The sequence below is a fragment of the Clavelina lepadiformis genome, chromosome 7 (assembly GCF_947623445.1).
Source record: "Clavelina lepadiformis chromosome 7, kaClaLepa1.1, whole genome shotgun sequence".
NCBI lineage: Eukaryota > Metazoa > Chordata > Ascidiacea > Aplousobranchia > Clavelinidae > Clavelina > Clavelina lepadiformis.
Window position 1 is genome coordinate 12,481,416 of NC_135246.1, and position 17,644 is coordinate 12,499,059.

The 17,644-nt window shown below is 36.0% G+C and overlaps 2 protein-coding genes and 1 long non-coding RNA gene across 4 annotated transcripts; 2 read left to right on the forward strand and 1 right to left on the reverse strand.

Moving 5' to 3' along the window:
• Positions 1–589: 589 nt before the first annotated feature.
• Positions 590–5,199, forward strand: LOC143464436 (uncharacterized). Its single transcript, XR_013118495.1, has 2 exons — positions 590–744; positions 1,226–5,199. It is a non-coding gene; the product is annotated as an uncharacterized LOC143464436 (long non-coding RNA).
• Positions 5,095–13,718, forward strand: LOC143464434 (E3 ubiquitin-protein ligase RNF4-like). Of its 2 annotated transcripts, XM_076962187.1 has the most exons (5): positions 5,095–5,290; positions 5,532–5,674; positions 12,406–12,488; positions 12,563–12,691; positions 12,781–13,449. In XM_076962187.1, exons 1-5 carry the CDS (start codon positions 5,220–5,222, stop codon positions 12,937–12,939), a joined length of 585 nt encoding a protein of 194 aa, XP_076818302.1. In that variant the 5' UTR covers positions 5,095–5,219; the 3' UTR covers positions 12,940–13,449. The 2 variants fall into 2 exon arrangements, with proteins under 2 accessions (XP_076818302.1, XP_076818303.1); XM_076962188.1 differs by lacking the exons at positions 5,095–5,290; positions 5,532–5,674 and adding an exon at positions 11,922–12,172 and having other exon boundaries at positions 12,781–13,718.
• Positions 13,485–17,636, reverse strand: LOC143464433 (uncharacterized). Its single transcript, XM_076962186.1, has 11 exons — positions 17,130–17,636; positions 16,767–16,971; positions 16,123–16,299; positions 15,942–16,029; positions 15,667–15,822; positions 15,431–15,589; positions 14,889–15,058; positions 14,751–14,818; positions 14,381–14,595; positions 13,959–14,138; positions 13,485–13,745 (listed from the first exon to the last, which is right to left on the reverse strand). Exons 1-11 carry the CDS (start codon positions 17,215–17,217, stop codon positions 13,485–13,487), a joined length of 1,767 nt encoding a protein of 588 aa, XP_076818301.1. The 5' UTR covers positions 17,218–17,636.
• Positions 17,637–17,644: the final 8 nt, after the last annotated feature.

Sequence of the window (17,644 nt, forward strand, 5' to 3'; positions counted from 1 at the left end):
CTGTGGCACTGGCACAAACATGTGCTACGTAAAATGCAGCTTCACCCAATAAAAGTTATGTTGCATTTTTTCCTAGATTTAATTTTTTTTTTTTTGGTAGGAGAGGATGATTAGATTTTAGCCAATAATTAAATTACTCACAAACAAAGAAATGCGGTGAAAGGCAATGAATGAGGACGTAAAAACGCCTATGGCTCAAAAAATTGGGTTCATTAGTGGTACATGGCGTAATAGCGCCCACCGAAATACGTTAGTGATTCTAAAACAATAAACGTCCCATCACAAATGTCAAGTCGTATTTTTGTCTATTGCTAAATCATACAAATGTACATAATCCAAAAAAGTGTAATACAGTAATAAAAGAACCGCATAATGGAAACAGTAAAGCAAATCAAAAATTAAAAAACAAAATTAAATTTCTCAAAGTTGGATTTGTTTCACAAACGGGGTTGCGACCATACATATCTTATGTTGCGACCCATAGTTTGATCACAGATACTACATTAACATGTATTAATGTAGTATCTATGGTTTGAGAACCTCTGATAACATAAACCACACTTAGTCATGATTAGTTGGCAAATTCTGTTTTGTCAATTTCTTTCAGTACCTCAGTTGGATTAGTTCCCTCAGTTGGCTAGTCTTGGTCTTCTGGTTTGTTCTTTGGTAATGTATTTACTGTCAAGTGATGTGATGGTGTGACGAATTGCAAGATAAAAGGCAGATGTGTTTTGCCATCATACGGTATCGTTTATTTTTCTCGAAAAAACTTTGCAATAAGAGCGCTTTTTTTCTTACTTAAATGTTAACCTAACCTAACCTTAATCTCTATAGGCCTAGCCTAGTTATAAGTACCCAGTAAATATCCCGGTTAAGTCTACGCAAAAAATTATCAAAAAATCTAAGCCAAATTTATTCAACTCAGCAATTAATGCAATTAAATGCATTATCTTCTTAATTAAATTTGTTGTGTGATTACACAAAGGTTTACTTAGATTAGCAAATTTACGCATATGCCTGTCTGTATTTTATGGCAGGATTTGCCGAAATCTCTGGTGTGCAGTCCCGGTAACTCAAGTGTGCCGGTGTGCAACGCCTTATAGGCCTAGTCAAGTGTCAATATTTCTGTCAATATATAAATATAAAAATATATAAATTTACCTAGATCCTAACATAACACTTTATCAAACAATCCTTGGCATGAGCATCTTTTTTCCGTATGTAGAAATTTCCATCTTGCAACGAGCAGTATTGTCATCTTCCAAAGATTATCATTGGTGTGCATTCTTGCTGTACAAACTCGGGCTACTCAACAACGTCCTTCCTTAGTGCTATGGCCACCAGAAACCGGGCTCTTGCCCAGGATGGTTTTTTTGGTGGGTTTCTTTTCCCATCCACTGATGTACTGCACTGAAGCAATTTTCATTCATCAGTTGTTTGAACACACCACCTGCTCGTCTGCCTAATTTTTGCTTTTTCAACTTGTGTTTTATCGATTTAACTAGTTTTAGGTTTAGTGGCCGGGCTAGTTATTACCAGTAAATATCAACGTTATTTCTCTGGAGCACGTTGTAAGCTATTTCGGCTTTGTCACTTTTTCCTGTTCATTGGCGCGTTTTTGTAACAACCGGTCTTGAATTTTTGTTCACACCAGGCGTTTGGCGAAAAATAAAATGATTGATAATATAATTGATTGATTGAATCCTGTTGGCCGATAAGTTTTCATTTATTCTCATCAAAATTTAGAGGCAGGGTCATAACCACAACTGCTATCGCTATTGTAAAATAGCCTCTGCTGTTTTCCAATAGCGCCCTGCTACTGCTTGCTGACTCAGTAAAAGACAAGTTGCTGTTCGTGACGTGATCAGTAGCAGGTTGGTTTTCCAACAAAGTGAGCACCTGCCGGCTGATATAGATTTTTCCCAGAAAAACATATATTGATTTTTAGAAAAGACTATTGTATTGTTTATGTTTTGTTTAAAGATTGGTTGTATGGGTGAGGATAACATAATTATGTAATTTATGATTACATCTTGATACTTTTTACATTTACTGAACAGTAAACAGTCAATAGCTGGGCGTTATTTGAAAACAGTTGGCTGCTGTATTACAATAAATGCCGTTTTTACGGTAACGCTCCTGCCTCTTTAAACTATTAATCAACAACTACATGATGGCTGATGCCACCAATTGCTGGATGCTACTAAAAACAGCATGCTGCAATTGGTGACGTCACAAGAAAATTTTAGCATGTGCTCAGTTAAAACTGCTGTTGGAAGTTTGGCCTATCATTATAGCTGAATGAAGCCAGCCATAGTTATTCATCGCGCTTCAATAGTTCTAAACATTTTGCTATGTTTGCTTGGAGCTTTTTCCCCGCTATGATTAGACCTAAAGATGTAAATAAAATACAGACTGGCAATTTCTCGATATATAACATGTGATCTCCGACTGCAATTTTTTAGTATGCCATCTGTAACCAAACAATTTACATGGGTAAAATACATGAGCCGCACACCCAGCTATTTGCTACAGAATTATTACGGTGGTGAGGATTGCAGTTTATAATCTTCATGTTATCCATATAAACCAATAAATGTTCCTTGTGAATTATGTTTCCAAATTACACCTTGGAAATAAGAACAGACCAGCTCTACAATAGATGTGAATCTGGTAACTCAAGTTAATCACATTATTGGAGATGAAAATCAACTCACAATCCAATTGTAGTCGTGGGTAAAAACAAATGAAACAGTTAATGCTTCGTATGTGATGCTGTTGGAGAGAAAAATATGATTTATTCCGCACAAGCCCAGCTTTTACAAACTGTCAATACATAATGTTTCATCTAACCACAATATAAGTTTGAGACCTTGAAAATTTTAAAGGCATTTGCATTCAGCATTCTAAACAACAAAAAGTCCAATTTGTTACAAACTTTGCAAAAAATGTCACTTGTGGTTTCACATTTCAATGAGAAATCTTGGCCTATTTATTTACATAATAATCACCTCAAAGCTCAAATAGTGATAGCCTAATGAAGCTTGTTTCATTTTCAATACTAGTCTAGACTCACAATTAGCTGTTAAATCACCTAGGTTTTACTTAGTCATTGACTCATTTTCAGCGATTTTAGCAAACAGTTGCGAAGTTTTCTGCCTATGTCATTTAATACACTGTTGATGCTTAACTAACAAAAGCACAAATTTGTATCAGCAATTTATCAGCAGCAATGTTAACTCTTGATCAACAAGATAAAATCTTTCCAACGATAAGTGAAGGATAAAGCAGCACAGCAACCAGCCAGACATTTTACATTTAGAAAGAATAATTACTTACAGATTTTTTTTGATTTCATGTTAACAAATTCTTGTTAATATAAAGAGTGCTCTAAATAACCAAACACAAAAATTTTTTTCAAACTACCCTGGTAAACGATAGCATATTGATTAAAAACAAATATGAGATAAAATAGATCTCTGTATGAACAGGGTGTACTGATTTTAAATTTGATGTATTGATATATCTGTGCAAAGATGGTTTTGAGATGAGATGACAATGTTCTTAAATTCATAATATGCAGTTTGACCTAAAGTTGATATTTATTGTGAAAACATCACTTTATAAGCGTGATTTCATGTACAGAGAAGTGACAGCGGCACTTAAAAGTGGTAAAATGGTTAATGGTTAATGGTTAAATGGTAACTTTAAAATGGTAATTATAACAAAATTAATTTAACAAGTTTTTTGTTGTGTTTTGCAATTGTCACTTTTTATTGTTAACAGCTCAATAATTTGGTATATGTTCTGCTGCAAATCTTTTTTTTTGAAGTGTGCATGTCTTAGCAAAAAACACACACGTACTAGTGTTGAATTCATAACAGCATGGAAGTTTTCCGTCTTGTTACATTAGAAATGACATGATGATACCAAACAACAGATGTACCCAAAAAGTGACTTTTTTTCCAATGAAATCTACAACTAGTACAGCAATGTTTTTGGAAATCTTTTTATACCAACGCACAACTGTGTAAACCTTGCTAAGACAGGTTTATTTCCATTATATATCAAAATACCTAGAATTGGCGTTTATTATCTACAGGGTCTTTTGAGTTAGCTGCCCAAGAAAAAACAGATTCGATCTAGAGTTGGACCTTTTCAGAAACATGTATTCTTTGTGTATTAGTCCTTTAAAAATGATGTGACTGTGTTTTTGGTATTGGCTAGCCACTGATTTTTTCTGTTCTGATTTATAACAATAACATGTTGTCATTAAAAGTAATATTCTTTTCATAATATTAATGGTTGTTAAGCTTTTTGAGACTTGCCCCCTTTGACGATGCCAAAAAAGCTCACTGCAAAATCCAAAAACATTATAAAGAACAACAAGTTGTTTGCATGTAACTTTCATCAATGGGCTTCTTTTTTGAAACCAAATGTTTGACAACCAACAGCAATTGAGGTTGGTTATGAAATAATCAAGCCAGCAGTTAAAACGTTCAGTGAAACAATCCAGCTTGGTTGTGAAAGCATGTTTAGTCATAACTTAGAGAGTTTGTCATTTCTTGTGCCCCCTTATGAACCAGTGGCCTAGACAAAGGTGATAATTAATTTATGAAAGAAACAGTGTGATTTATAACAATGAGAATTTGCAATTTCCTTGTATGTAACATATGTGATAAACCAGAAAAGACATGCCTATAATAATTGTTATAAAATAATTGAACACAATGGTTGACCATCACACTGGTTTTTGTTTGCAAGGTCATTGGTTTTGTTTTCAACTGATTAGTTCTGGACACCCGCCGCTGTCTGTTCATATCAAGCCCTTTTTCCTATTGTAGTTAACTTAGACATTTTAGAAACTCATTTCATTTTCACTTTGATTATGGACTGAGATAGGCCAAATTCCAAAACATATCAGCAATTTGTTTCTGTAAATAAACAAATGTGTCTCTTTGTACTGATTTTTGCTGACAAACAAAAATGTCAATTAAAATATATTTACTTTTTAAATGACTACTAGACTTCGTCATGTCCTGTGCATATTAGTGCAGAGCTATAAACTGTTAAGGTTGTTAGTCCATCACTCAGATTGGCACTGTTCCAATAAGCTTTCTGATCACATTTACTGTAGAAAATTGTAAATGCCTGTGGTTATTTATCCAATCTTGTAATTAAAACTTTTTCCATGTTCAGTTGTTATAAGAAATTGTACAATGACACAGTCTGATGAAAGTTCACTTATTAGCTTGACCGATGAGCCACTAGTAGTGGATTTAAATGCAAGGTAAGGAAAATGAGTTTGGTCATTATAAATGACCATTTCAATTGTTTACGCATATGTGTCTCTCCTAATCAATAATCTCAATCAATACAAAGAATTTTTTCACCAGCATTTATTTATATGCTGCTGCTAATAATCTTGTTAGTTTACCAAAAATACAAATGAACCAAGTCTGAAAAATGAAACTCTATGTATGAAAATGAAAGTTTGCCTCATTTTATGGACATTTGTTGGTCATACTTAGACGACGACGGCGGCGGCGTATTAGATCAACTACGTCCAATGGAAGTGGCGACGTGATTGTTATTGACTCACCAGCTGAAGTGTCTAATCCTGTTGCACCACGAAGAAGAAGAAGGCAACGCAGAAGTAATGGGGACAGTGTAGGTAAGAATTTCGGGTTATATATCTCTTTCCGATATATTTTTTTACAATGTTGATGGTACTTTTCAATTCAAGTATTACTTACAGAAATTGGGTAACTTAATTAGTAACTAATATTATTATTATTATTAGTAGTAGTAATGTTGATCAACACTCATCAAGCAGCAGTTCGCAGACCACTAGCTACATTTGGGGCAAACAAAATGATTAAAATTTGTTACAACATTAAAGCTAAGCAATAAAAGGTTATTGATGCCTAATATGAAAGTCGAACCATCGGGCTGAAAGCTGCGACATGAATAGTTTAGCTCGAATAGTTTTCAATTTTTGTAGTAGAATGGAAGTGCATCCAAAATATACAGGTTTGCTTGAATCGGCTGGAACCACTGTTAAGATCGCTTGGATCGCTTTCGACGAATCATGTTTTTAGGATTGTTTGCGGACAACTTAAAAATCGTTTTGAAAGCTATAAATTAGGCTTTTGCTGTTACAGCTATAACTATTACTTACTTCATTGATAAATTGTTGGAATAAATAACACTGGCCAACAAAAAAAACATTTTTTTTGAGTGCCAAAGATATTTTGATGGTTTCTGGGTAATTTTGGGCTGCTGAGTCCGAAAATAACATTCGTTTCTTTGAATTGGCTCTAGTTTTTGAGATATCGATGTTTTTTATTTTTGACGAGAGAAAAATCGTTAACTTTAGTATCTGCCAATTGTGAACACAAGCATCAGTAAAATGCATATTGGAAATGTCTCTTAGGCAGTATGCATTACTTATTTTGGACCAGATACTCCACTATGTCTATTTGTTATTGTAGCATCCCATTACTTCAGAAACAAGGCATTGAAAACACTCCATTTTCGGCATCATTCTGATAAGCTACAGTTTCTTTGTATTGTTCACCACATGTACAGTGTAGAGTACTCCCTTCAGTTATCACATCATATCAATATCTCATTTTATAGCTATATTGTTGTAGACTAAAGATGTTGTAATCAGAATTTAATAGTTCTGTAGCCAGAGAAAGGAATACCACGAGTCAAGTTCAAGCTATTGCTCACATAAGTAAGTTTGGAAAACGTGGAGGTTTTTTGTAATTCAAGTGAGAATTGAGTTCATTAGTGGAAGTTTGACAATATGCTTAGGCCTTGTCACTGGGAGGATGCATTTTCCTGTGACTGAATTGACAACCTGTCACATTTTCGTTCAGTATATATATGCTCTGCAAGTGAGAGCAGTGGAAGTGTGTTCGAAAGCAGTCCATTCATTCCAGAGCCATTCAAGCAGGAGGAGCTGAGCGATCTTATCAGGGATCTCAACTTATCCAAAGAAGCAGCAGAAATTTTGGCATCCTGACTCAAAGACAAAAACTGCCTTGGAACCGGAGCTTCAATAACATTCTACCGTACAAGAGAGAAAGAATTACTTCCGTATTTTAGCCAACAAGATGACCTTGTTTACTGCAAAGACATCGAAGGGCTTCTGCTGAAAATGGGAGTGCCACAATATAGACCTCAAGAGTGGCGCTTATTCATAGACAGTTCGAAAAGGAGTTTGAAATGTGTATTGCTACATAATGGTAACAGATATGCATCTCTCCCAATTGGCCACTCAACAAAACTAAAAGAAGAGTCAACAACATTAAAACGGTATTACAGAAACTGGATTATGACTCTCACCAATGGTAAATCTGTGTAGACTTGAAGATGGTAAATTTTTTGCTTGGCCAGCAAAGCGGATATACAAAATACCCATGTTTTATCTGCTTGTGGGATAGCCGAGCGCGCACTGATCACTGGGTGAAGAAAGGGTGGCCACTTAGAGATTCCATGAGAGTAGGTGAAGGTAACATCATAAATGAACCTTTAGTTGCTAGAGAGAAGATCATCATTCCACCGCTGCACATAAAACTTGGTTTGATGAAGCAATTTGTGAAAGCCTTGCCTGCAACTGGGGATTGCTTCAACTATATTTGCAGAACATTTCCTGCTTTGACCATCGAAAAGCTTAAAGCAGGTATTTTTGATGGCCCTCAGATCCGCAAACTCATAAAGGATGTGTGTTTTGTGCAGTCCATGACAGACACAGAGTCTGCTGCTTGGCAATCGTTTGTTTTAGTCACACAGAACTTTCTTGGTAACCGAAAAGCTGAAAATTACCAAGAATTGGTGGAAGATATGCTTTCCAAGTTGAAAGATTTGGGTGTGAAGATGAGTATCAAGGTTCACTATCTCTTCAGCCACTTAGATCGTTTTCCTGCAAACCTTGGTGATCTAAGTGAAGAGCAGGGAGAAAGGTTCCACCAGGACATTAAGGTCATAGAAGAGAGGTATCAGGGCAGGTGGGATGCCCATATGATGGCCGACTACTGTTGGAGTCTCCAACGTGACTGCTTGGCTGCATCACATTCCAGAAAGTCGTACAAAAGAAAATTTACAAGCATCGACTAATTTTTTTGTATTACAGTACCGATATATGATTGATTAGCGTGCTTTGACAGCTTACTAAATGTACTTTGAGCGTTACTAAAAGTAGTGTTTGTGCTTTGACGTCGCCTGTTTTTGCGTTACAAAAATCTGTTGTTTACTGCTAACATCGCCTAAGTTTTATAATTTTTGCTTGATTTTCACATGAAACATGATTCGCGTAAAGAAGGCTCTTTGTGTTAACGATTGCGTCTTTAACAATATCGCATCAGAAATAGATGAATACTGTATGCACATGATTGAAAAGTCAGATGTAGACTCATCGAAGTTGTAGTATAAAGAGAATTTTACCTATGTCAAAATTTGCGTATTTTTAGCACTTTTTGAAACAAAAACATGGAATATCTCAAAAACTAGAGCCAATTCGGAAAAACTAATGCCATTTTTGGATTCAGCGACATAAAAATACCCTAAAACCGTTGAAACTTTCTTGGCACCAAAATGTGTGTTGACCAGTGATAATTAACATAAAACTTAAGTAAACCAGTATTAATATACCATAGTTTCTCTATCTTTCACTCCATTACTAAAATTAGTAAACAGAACTTAATAAACTATAAAGGGTAGAAAGCTGGGTTTGTTTAGGTTTGGTAAATATTTTGGATATTTTCAGCGTAATACTCATTATTATGATTTTTTCTAAAATTTCCAAGTACACTATGTGCACCCATTGATATCTTATAACTATTTTACCATTAGTAAGCTATAAGTAGAATGCCAAAAAAAAACAAAAAAAAAATATTTATAGCTTTAAATGTGATCCAAACGAGCAGGCAAAGCAAACTTGGTCGTAGTGGTGGTTTAGGCGAACGTAAAACTTGGAAAGCACCCGCAGAGTGGTATGGGAGCAGAATCACATCCAAAAGTTGCCACCAAAAACATTCTTAATTGCTAAATTGTTGAATATAAACAATGATAGGTAAAGATTAAGGTGATTATGACTTCTGCAATTGTTGAGGTGTGTATGTGTGTGTTTTAGTTGTAACTAATCAGGGTCAGAAAAAAGTATTTGTATCAAGAACAGCGAAAGAAAAACGTGGACCTCGGAACAAGAGGTTTTGTTACCAAAAACCACAGAAAAACCTGCCATTGAATTGCAAAGAAAGTAGATTTCCTTTAAAAGAATATAATCTGAATAAAAGTTCATTTCTGCTATTATTATAATAATAATAATAATAGCAGTAAAATCAATTGTCACAGCTGTTAATAATAATTAATCATTGCAGCTCAACCATGCTCAGTTCAATCGCAGTCGATTCAATTGCATTAAGCGGTGAATAAATAGATAAATTAGTGTTCTACATTTAAAAAGATAATGTAATTTTAATGAACAAAAAGCATTTGCTTGTGTAGCCCTTAACCGCCCAGCTGTTTCACGAAACACTATTACCTGACTGAGTGGCTCCTAGTGATCCAGGTCACGAAGAAGCTTTGTTGTTCCTCATACTGATTCAGATGAATTCGGATATGCTTACATGCTTTAAGACAAAGCTAGTTAAGTGTAACTAAGATACAAAAGTCCAGCTACATGATTTCACCAACAAACTCTTTAACAGTAACCACTCTTTGCATAATACAGATAACTGCACGTAGTGTGCTGTCAACCGTTGAGTCAAACCTGAATGAAGCACAAAATCTATGCCTAAAATTTAGGACTAAGATTCTGCACAACAATAAAACTAACGAAAAACTGTTTAGTGTTTACATACCTGTATCTGTTATTTTTTAATATGAGGTGATTATTAAAGGTAACGAACTAATGCAACAAGAAAAATCTATTGAACTTCACTATTTCGCTAGAGACAGGTTTTGTGTCAAAATTATGAAATTTTGAATGAACTACTCTTTCTTTTAAGACAGTGCAAGTTTGAAACAAAACGTAAAGTAAGATAGGAGAATACTATGAGTTTCGAGTCAATTGCCTTAAAGCTTATTGAGGTGTAAGCGGACAAAGATGGTTTCGGGTCCTAGAGACCCAGTTAATTGTTTAAGAGTTAAGTAAACTAGATCAAAATCTGAAATTCAGCTTTTGTCATTTAAGGAAGTGTTTTTCTCACACTTTGAACTTTCGTTTTACTGCAATGGAAGACAATTCTCTTCTAAACGTGTTTGGTCCAGCAAATAACTCGGCATTTTTTTAATCAACTTACTGTTTCGTGACTGTTTTGTTGCAATGGTTGCTATTAATCTACCTTTTCCTTGTTTGTCATCATGGTAATAATTTTTACGGTTTAAAAAGAGCACGGTTTAAAAAGAGAGAAAGTGGCGTGTATTTTTGTCATCTTAATAATTGACATTTATTGTTGATGTAACAGAGTCCAAATCAGCATACGTTATTTTAAAAGTTGTCTAAATAATGTTATGTGATCTCATTTAGGCAATGAAGAAGGAGAAACATGTAGATTGATGCGTAAAGGATGATATATCATTGGCCAAACGATGCCCAATCGCCCATTTTGTAAAGTTTGCAGTTGGCCTATAGGCTATAATTGTGTTAAACCTTATTGCTGTTACAATTAACCTTAGTTGTTAATATAGCTTACATTCTAAGCACAATTCTTTTTCATAAATTGTTTACGCAAGCCTAAACATTCAAATGATCAAACATAATAAATAAATGGTCAGACAGTCATCTCATAATCAAACTTAGGACAATGCATTGCTTAAAATTCTTACAATGGTTTTGTATTTATCAGACTTTTTAAACACATTATGACAGGTCACCACAGTCCAAATTTTTCAATTTTGATTTTAAAAGGAATTGTTTCACAAGCTTTTCTTGTGATTGAATGAAAAGTTGAATGGTTCAAAGTTTTATGAAACAACTGTAGTATGCACATCTTAAATCGGGATCAGGATAGCCCATAAGTTTACTGTACGTTATTAAAAGCTTTCTCTGGAGATTAAATTAGAATAATTGTCTTTGTCATCATTTGATCTGATAGTGCTTTGGCCACCTGGATTAGGTTGTTATCCAGAACTCACAGAACCTGTGCAGTTGGCCACGGGGTTGCGTTGGCATGGAGCCATTTGAATGCTGCTATTTTATTTGATTCATTTTGATTAGGTGAACTTTAGGTTTGTTTTAGAAAAAGTTTTAAGTTTAGTCCAGTTGTATAATTTCATGATCTGGTTTATATTGTGTTTTCCAATTGATTTCTTTTTGCAAAAGCACCGAAAATACAGTTATACAAATCGTGTTGTGCAGTAGATCAAGTAAGTATGCAGCATAAGTTAGTAACTTACAGTAGCTATTATTTTGAACAGTTTTGCCAGTGCAAAGGTTTAAATGAGATATTCACAGAATACACGCTTCTGCATAAAGATAATATGGATAAGATTAATTTTTTTGCTTTTCCCTTTTCTACAGTGTGTTACATTTTGGTATTTAAATGAGTTTTAACGATATTCCGCGTTGTACATCTTGATCCAAATTTTAAGGAAACAAGCGAATGACGTGTACTCGGATACAACCAAAATGACCATTCAAGCGCTGACAGCTTTGCTGCGGTGTTTACAGTTACACTACTAGTCGATCATGCTGTACTGATGTTGCGTTCAAACAGTTGCCGATTGTTTATTAACTGAGCATAAATTCTTACCTATCCTGTTACCAACGGGTTATTGGTTTATCGACCAATTGGAGTCGTTTTACGTCGCTCTCTTCAACGATCAGCTGAACCGTCGGCTGACGTCACATTAGAGAAAAGAAATCAGCTGATTTCGCTTTTATTTATTCTTAACCGAATCATGCCCGAGCATGTAAAGCCGTTAGCAGAATACGTTGAACGTTGAATATGTGGCATTTTTGGTCTCATTTTGTAGATTACAGCTTAAGCGTAGAGTCAGCTTTCCTACCCTTCCGGGTAATCACGAAAGTTCAGTCAAATTCAAACGTGTGCAAATATGTCAAGCTATGAAATACTTAAGACAGCCGAAGAGGCTTTGTTAGAAATATGGCAAAGCGATGAATATGCCAGTGACGCGGAAACGTCAGACAGTGAAGCAGGTAACAATATTCGTAACTGGTAGCAATATTTGCTCCTTCTGATTGCGCCTAGTTAAGGAATACCCCGCTGTCTTTTTCTTGGGAAGAATCTTAGGTCCTGGTTTTGATATTTCCGACATTCGTGAGAGAAAAGTGTTGAAGTTTGTTAGCATTTGCTGCCAACTCGAATTATTTAGGCCTAACAGAATTTTTCTAATAAACTTAGAAAGTTTGAAAACTGTTTAATTTTCTAGTTGACTTGACGTGCAACGATTCCGTAGAACTGGTTGACCTCACGACCCCGGCGAGTTTAATTCGGCCCCCCTTGAATCGAACGGTAAGCATCTTTGTGCTACTGTAGTTCAAGTTAATTGTCTTTCTTTGGTTGACTCGATACATATAAATCTTTAGCAAAAACGAACTGATGCTGCTGGGTTGATAACCACAACCTCTGCGCCTAGACAGGACCTTCTTAGCCACGAAGATACTTCACCAATTTTAAAGTTAAATTGTCCCGTGTGTTTGGAACCCTTGCACTCGGTAAGTTGTTTTAAACGAATCTTAGAGTCTCTGTCGAGCTTAGGCTCTGTTGCAAAATCTGTTCTGAACATTTGTTAAACAATTTTCAGGTCATACGTGCAGGTCGAAAGATATGCTCCACAGTATGCGGCCACATATTTTGCAGAAGCTGCATAAAGCAGGCTGTGAGAACCTGCAAGAAGTGTCCTACCTGTCGAAAGAAATTAACTGAAAAGGGCTTTCACGATATTTTCCTACCAATTAGTTGATGTATCTGTCAAAATCATTGCGCCAGATTTTTTATCTGCTTTCACGTCACTGCCCTTTTTCGGATGCAGAGCCTTTTGGGCCGTGTTACCTTTTCTCCGAGTTGGTGCATTTTAATGCTGCTGTTAAATGCATTTTACTATACTATTTTGTAGAACTACCACTGAGATATTGCCTGACACAGACGTGTAAATGAGGGTAAAAATATTTTTTTGATATCTATGTTAATATTGGTGAAATTTACGGCATAATCTAAGATTAGCTGTGGTTGAAAATCTCGTTTAGGTTTCCATTTTCAAAATATCCCAAAGCGTTATTGCAACTGTTATTTATTGTTTTTTGGAACTCTCGTTAACAACGGTTAACTATAGAGGGGAATTTTTCTTAAGTTCTTAATTTGTCGAATATTCTTCCATATCATCTTTGGGCGAATTGTTTGTATTGCTCTTTTTTCCTACTTTCCGGCTTGCTTTCTTTGTTTTACGCAAATAAAATAGTCATTAGCAAACTAACGCAAGTCTAATTTTATTGACTGCAAATCGCTCTGTTATACTTTTGTCTTCTGTTTTCTTCGCTTTCGACGGGCTGTTACGTTATCAGACATTTTCTGCATGGCTGATTTTATGGCGTCACGTGACAAGTACTGGTCGTTGTCGTCATCGTCATCACAAATAAAGTCTTCCGCGAGGAGGACGTCTTCATCGTCAGCAATGACGATTCGGTTGTTGTGTGGTGTGCAGTTTCGAATACTTATCAATACATCTTGAGTGACATCACTGCATATGTTATCGATATGCACTTTACGATCCTGACAAAAGTCACAATTAAGTTGACAATGTTATAATTGGTTACGTTTTCTACAAACTCAGGACAATCTTGAGGATAGGAAAAATTTGAAACAAATGCATACTTTGTTATCCTGAAATGACTTGGAATATGATGGTTACAGTGTTTTGCTTTCATTTAACGTTAAAGAGATAACGCCAATACCAGATGTTCCAATCGTTTGCAATGAACTCACGTCATTTGATTCGTTGCTGATATGCCGAAACTTAGCTTGAAGTTGTACTAGTCTGTCTCCACAATAGGCTAGCAGCTTGTCCGACTCGTGTAAAGGGTCCAAACTTTCAAACAGTTCCTCGTGTTTAATGTTGTCAAACTTGTATTGAGATCCGTGCTTTATTCGCACTTTGTGAGCTATCTGTAAAACCAAGTTTAATCGCTGTCGTCAGAAGGATTACACGCAGCTGTAGGCTACCTCAAGATTTTGCAGCATGACTCGCTTCATGCTTTATACTTTCTTTGCTCAAATATTCGCTGTTTAGATATGACCAAGGAATACAATATCAAAGCACTACAGAGAGACTACGTTAACAGATTAGTGACTCTGACGGTTGCAGAAGTAACTACCTATTACGGTTTAGTACAGTGTAAGATACTTGCCCAATCACAAGAAGAGACTTTGTCGCGAATGTGACCAACCGATATAGCTATAGAAAACATCAAATCTTCAGACTTGGTGACATTGTTTGCTGTTTTCGCTTTAAATTTTTCCGTCTCATCTAAGCTAAGTTGCAATGCGTGCATCCTGATACTGGTATCTTCCAGCAAATCTTGGAAGTTCTGCTTGGTTTCCGCCAATTGAGTCTGCAGTTGATCTGGGTAAACAGCTGAGTCCTGCTTATCTAGTTTACGATCTCGACTAATGGAATCCTGCGCTTTATACGTACTCAGTGAAAATAAAATTAGGCCTACAATGTAGTTATACATTGCCGGTAGCCGGCGCATTGCTTATGGCTACACCACAACTCACCTAATGTTTTCGTTAGAGTTTTTTTCGTTTTAACAAGCTCATCTACTTTACCGAAAAGTTCGTTGTGCCTGAATAGAACGCGTTGATTACTGGCTTGTGTTTGCTAGCGAATGTCAACTTTCCATTCAAATATCTCACCTTCCTATCTGCTTTTTAAAACACGGTGCTATATCTGTTGGTGCCCGGACTGACATCTGCACCAACAGTTTGTCCATAGCGTGCTTGAACTCCCAAAAGTTGCTCTTTTTTTGCCAAATTTCTTTTACCCTTTTTTTTCTTTTTTCTTTGCTGCTGTCGGCCATTCCTTTCTAGCAAACGTACAGAAATTCACTGCGGAAGGCAATAAAATGAAGCTTGTATCGTGTAAAATTAGAAACCTTGACCTAGGTATACTATGTAAGTCATAAGATCAGCATGTGCATAGATGAAAGAGTAAACCACACTGGAATCGATGAACTTCGTCCATCGAAAATTTGTGCCGGCTGCCAAAACAGTTTACGCCAACATCAACATAACATGAAAAAATTTTTGTCAAAAATCAGCCGAATTAAAAATTACGTTTGATTTTCTGCCGGAGATGTTCGATAAAAAGACCCCATAGATTTCTGTCTGGCGTATTGACAGGTGAACTATGAGCCTATATTGACTGTATTTTGCTGATAAATAATTTTTGTACCAACCTCCTCTTCCACGTGACTTGGCTTTACGGTGGCTCGCTTTCGTGTCCTACTCTCCTTTTCCTGACCATCCTGGTTCAATTTTTTCAAGTTCTTTCGCGTTTTGTTCAGTTTGGAATCCCGCGTTCGCTTCGCTTTCAGGATAACCACCTCCATTTGTTCCTACAGAGCCAGTTAAAAACGAACAGTTTAAGGAAACTAACATTTTTAACGATTGATACTTCTGAATTTTTTCGCACCTTTTCCACTTTAGTTAGATCATATGCTCGCTTTGCGTCGTTCTGAATTTGCACCAACTCATTTTTCACTTCCGTTTTTATACTTTGCAAGCTCAGTTCAAGCTTTTTTAACCGTCCCGGTAAAGTCAGTCCGTCTCGTTCAAGGTGATAAAATATCTAAAATCGTTTTTGTGACGGATATGGCAAACGACACTGGTCGCTTTTCAATAGAATCAAATGACGCTTTTTATGAATTGGCTAAAACAGCAGTTTTGAGTGATGAAAATATTCTATACCTGCTTGTATGTCTTGTGGATAAACTGCGCCGAACCCAACTTCATCAGCATCTTATCAAGTGCTGCAGTCAGGACACGGACCCGTTGGCTATAGCATAAAAGTACAAAAAATCCTACCAGAAAGAAATGCTGAAAATCTCACCAGTGTTAATTAAAGGAGCACAAGTGTTAAATATTCTACCTGTTTTTATGCTCATCACTCATGACCACAGGAACCGATTTCAGATCGCGTAGTAAACGTTTAAGTTCACGTAGCTTTTGCAGACGAAGTTTTCTTTGATATCGAACGATGTCAAGTTGTCCGCATTTTCCGAAAACGTGCTCGCTTTTATCCGAAATGGCTTTCGCTATGGGGTATCTGACATGTGCATAGCCAAAAATACACCAACAGTTGAGTATTGTACAAGTTAGACTGCTGTATATCGAAGTTATATAGCCTATATAGGTAACCAATTTAATCGAAAATCGAATCCAGAATAGGGCGATTGAACATTGTTTTAGTCTTTTTCTCTTAATTACCGGTTTTCAGTGAGATTCTCGCTATAAGTTAGCAAATGCTAAGAAAAATTGACGAAAGTTGAAAATTGAAAAATTGACTTCTTTTATAAAGCGGTATTACAGCAGATTATTCTGTATAGCGTAAGGTCATATAGTATTTGAAAAGTAAAAGTTGGTATCCGACTGAAGTAGGCTACTTTACTCATTTGAAGTAGTTGTGCTGTTTCTTGTGACTTATAAAACATAAAGGTCAAAACTCAAAATTACCTTCCCCTTAACCGCCTGTTTCCATAGACCTATATTATATTTTATACATTTGTATCCTACCTTTGCATCGAAAGCTGACATTCCCGATCTTTGTAGAAAGCGTTTCGAATTACATATTCATCGGCATTAAAACTCTGTTTTTGAAGAACCCGCTTCTCTTTGATTTCGGTCCGAAGACCTCGAATAAAAGCATCATTGTCTTTTATCTTCTGCTGAGAAAATGCGTAATAGGCGTCCAGGTCTCTCCGCTTCAATACAAGCTTTCCTGTTTGTTAAATTAAAAAACATTGCTTAGTCTAGGCAGGTGAACTCTCGCATTCGTCTCTCTTAACTTCGCTTTTGGTTTGTCATCAGTGTTTTATCAATTATTTTCTAGAAGCAGTGAGCACTCATCCAACATCATCTCTTCTGAGTTGGACTTACCCTTGATTTCCTCGATTCTATCCTGAACGGTCCACGCGCCCGGATCGCCTTCATCCTGTCGTTGCTTGCTCTTTATCAGACTGAACATCTTTTCGTATTGTGAGTTTCTCCACGATTTAAATAAAAGCAATTTTGCAGGAAAAATAAATGAAACTTTTGTAACTTTTCCCGGGAAATTGATCTATTGTGACTCCAGTTGTGGCCTTTTTTATGACGTATCAAGCATCATTTATACATAACAAGGTTGTAATGAGGCATGTGATTCACTTCATATGTCGTTGTTTACACAGCATTTTTGTGATAACTGATAACATATTCGTCAATACGAAAAATTGAATTTACATCTCACGTCAGAACTGCAGCGCAATCAGCATTCTTTTCTAGGTTTATCGCTGGTTTCATGTTTTTGTACATCATTTCCGATTCTTATTGAGTTGAGATAAATTTCATTTTCACTCTGCTTACTCGTTTAACGAATGATTTGGTTTGCCTATTGCATAACTATTCGCCATTTG

Excerpts from the sequence above, each read along its gene's own strand:
- LOC143464434 (XM_076962187.1), top strand. The coding sequence starts at position 5,220 with ATGACACAGTCTGATGAAAGTTCACTTATTAGCTTGACCGATGAGCCA. Across the intron at positions 12,489-12,562 it reads GGCCCCCCTTGAATCGAACG|CAAAAACGAACTGATGCTGC; the intron begins GTAAGCATCTTT and ends ATAAATCTTTAG. Across the intron at positions 12,692-12,780 it reads GTTTGGAACCCTTGCACTCG|GTCATACGTGCAGGTCGAAA; the intron begins GTAAGTTGTTTT and ends AACAATTTTCAG.
- LOC143464433 (XM_076962186.1), bottom strand. The coding sequence starts at position 17,217 with ATGTTCAGTCTGATAAAGAGCAAGCAACGACAGGATGAAGGCGATCCG. Across the intron at positions 14,596-14,750 it reads AACTCTAACGAAAACATTAG|ATCAACTGCAGACTCAATTG; the intron begins GTGAGTTGTGGT and ends CTGTTTACCCAG. Across the intron at positions 13,746-13,958 it reads TCAGCAACGAATCAAATGAC|GATCGTAAAGTGCATATCGA; the intron begins GTGAGTTCATTG and ends GACTTTTGTCAG.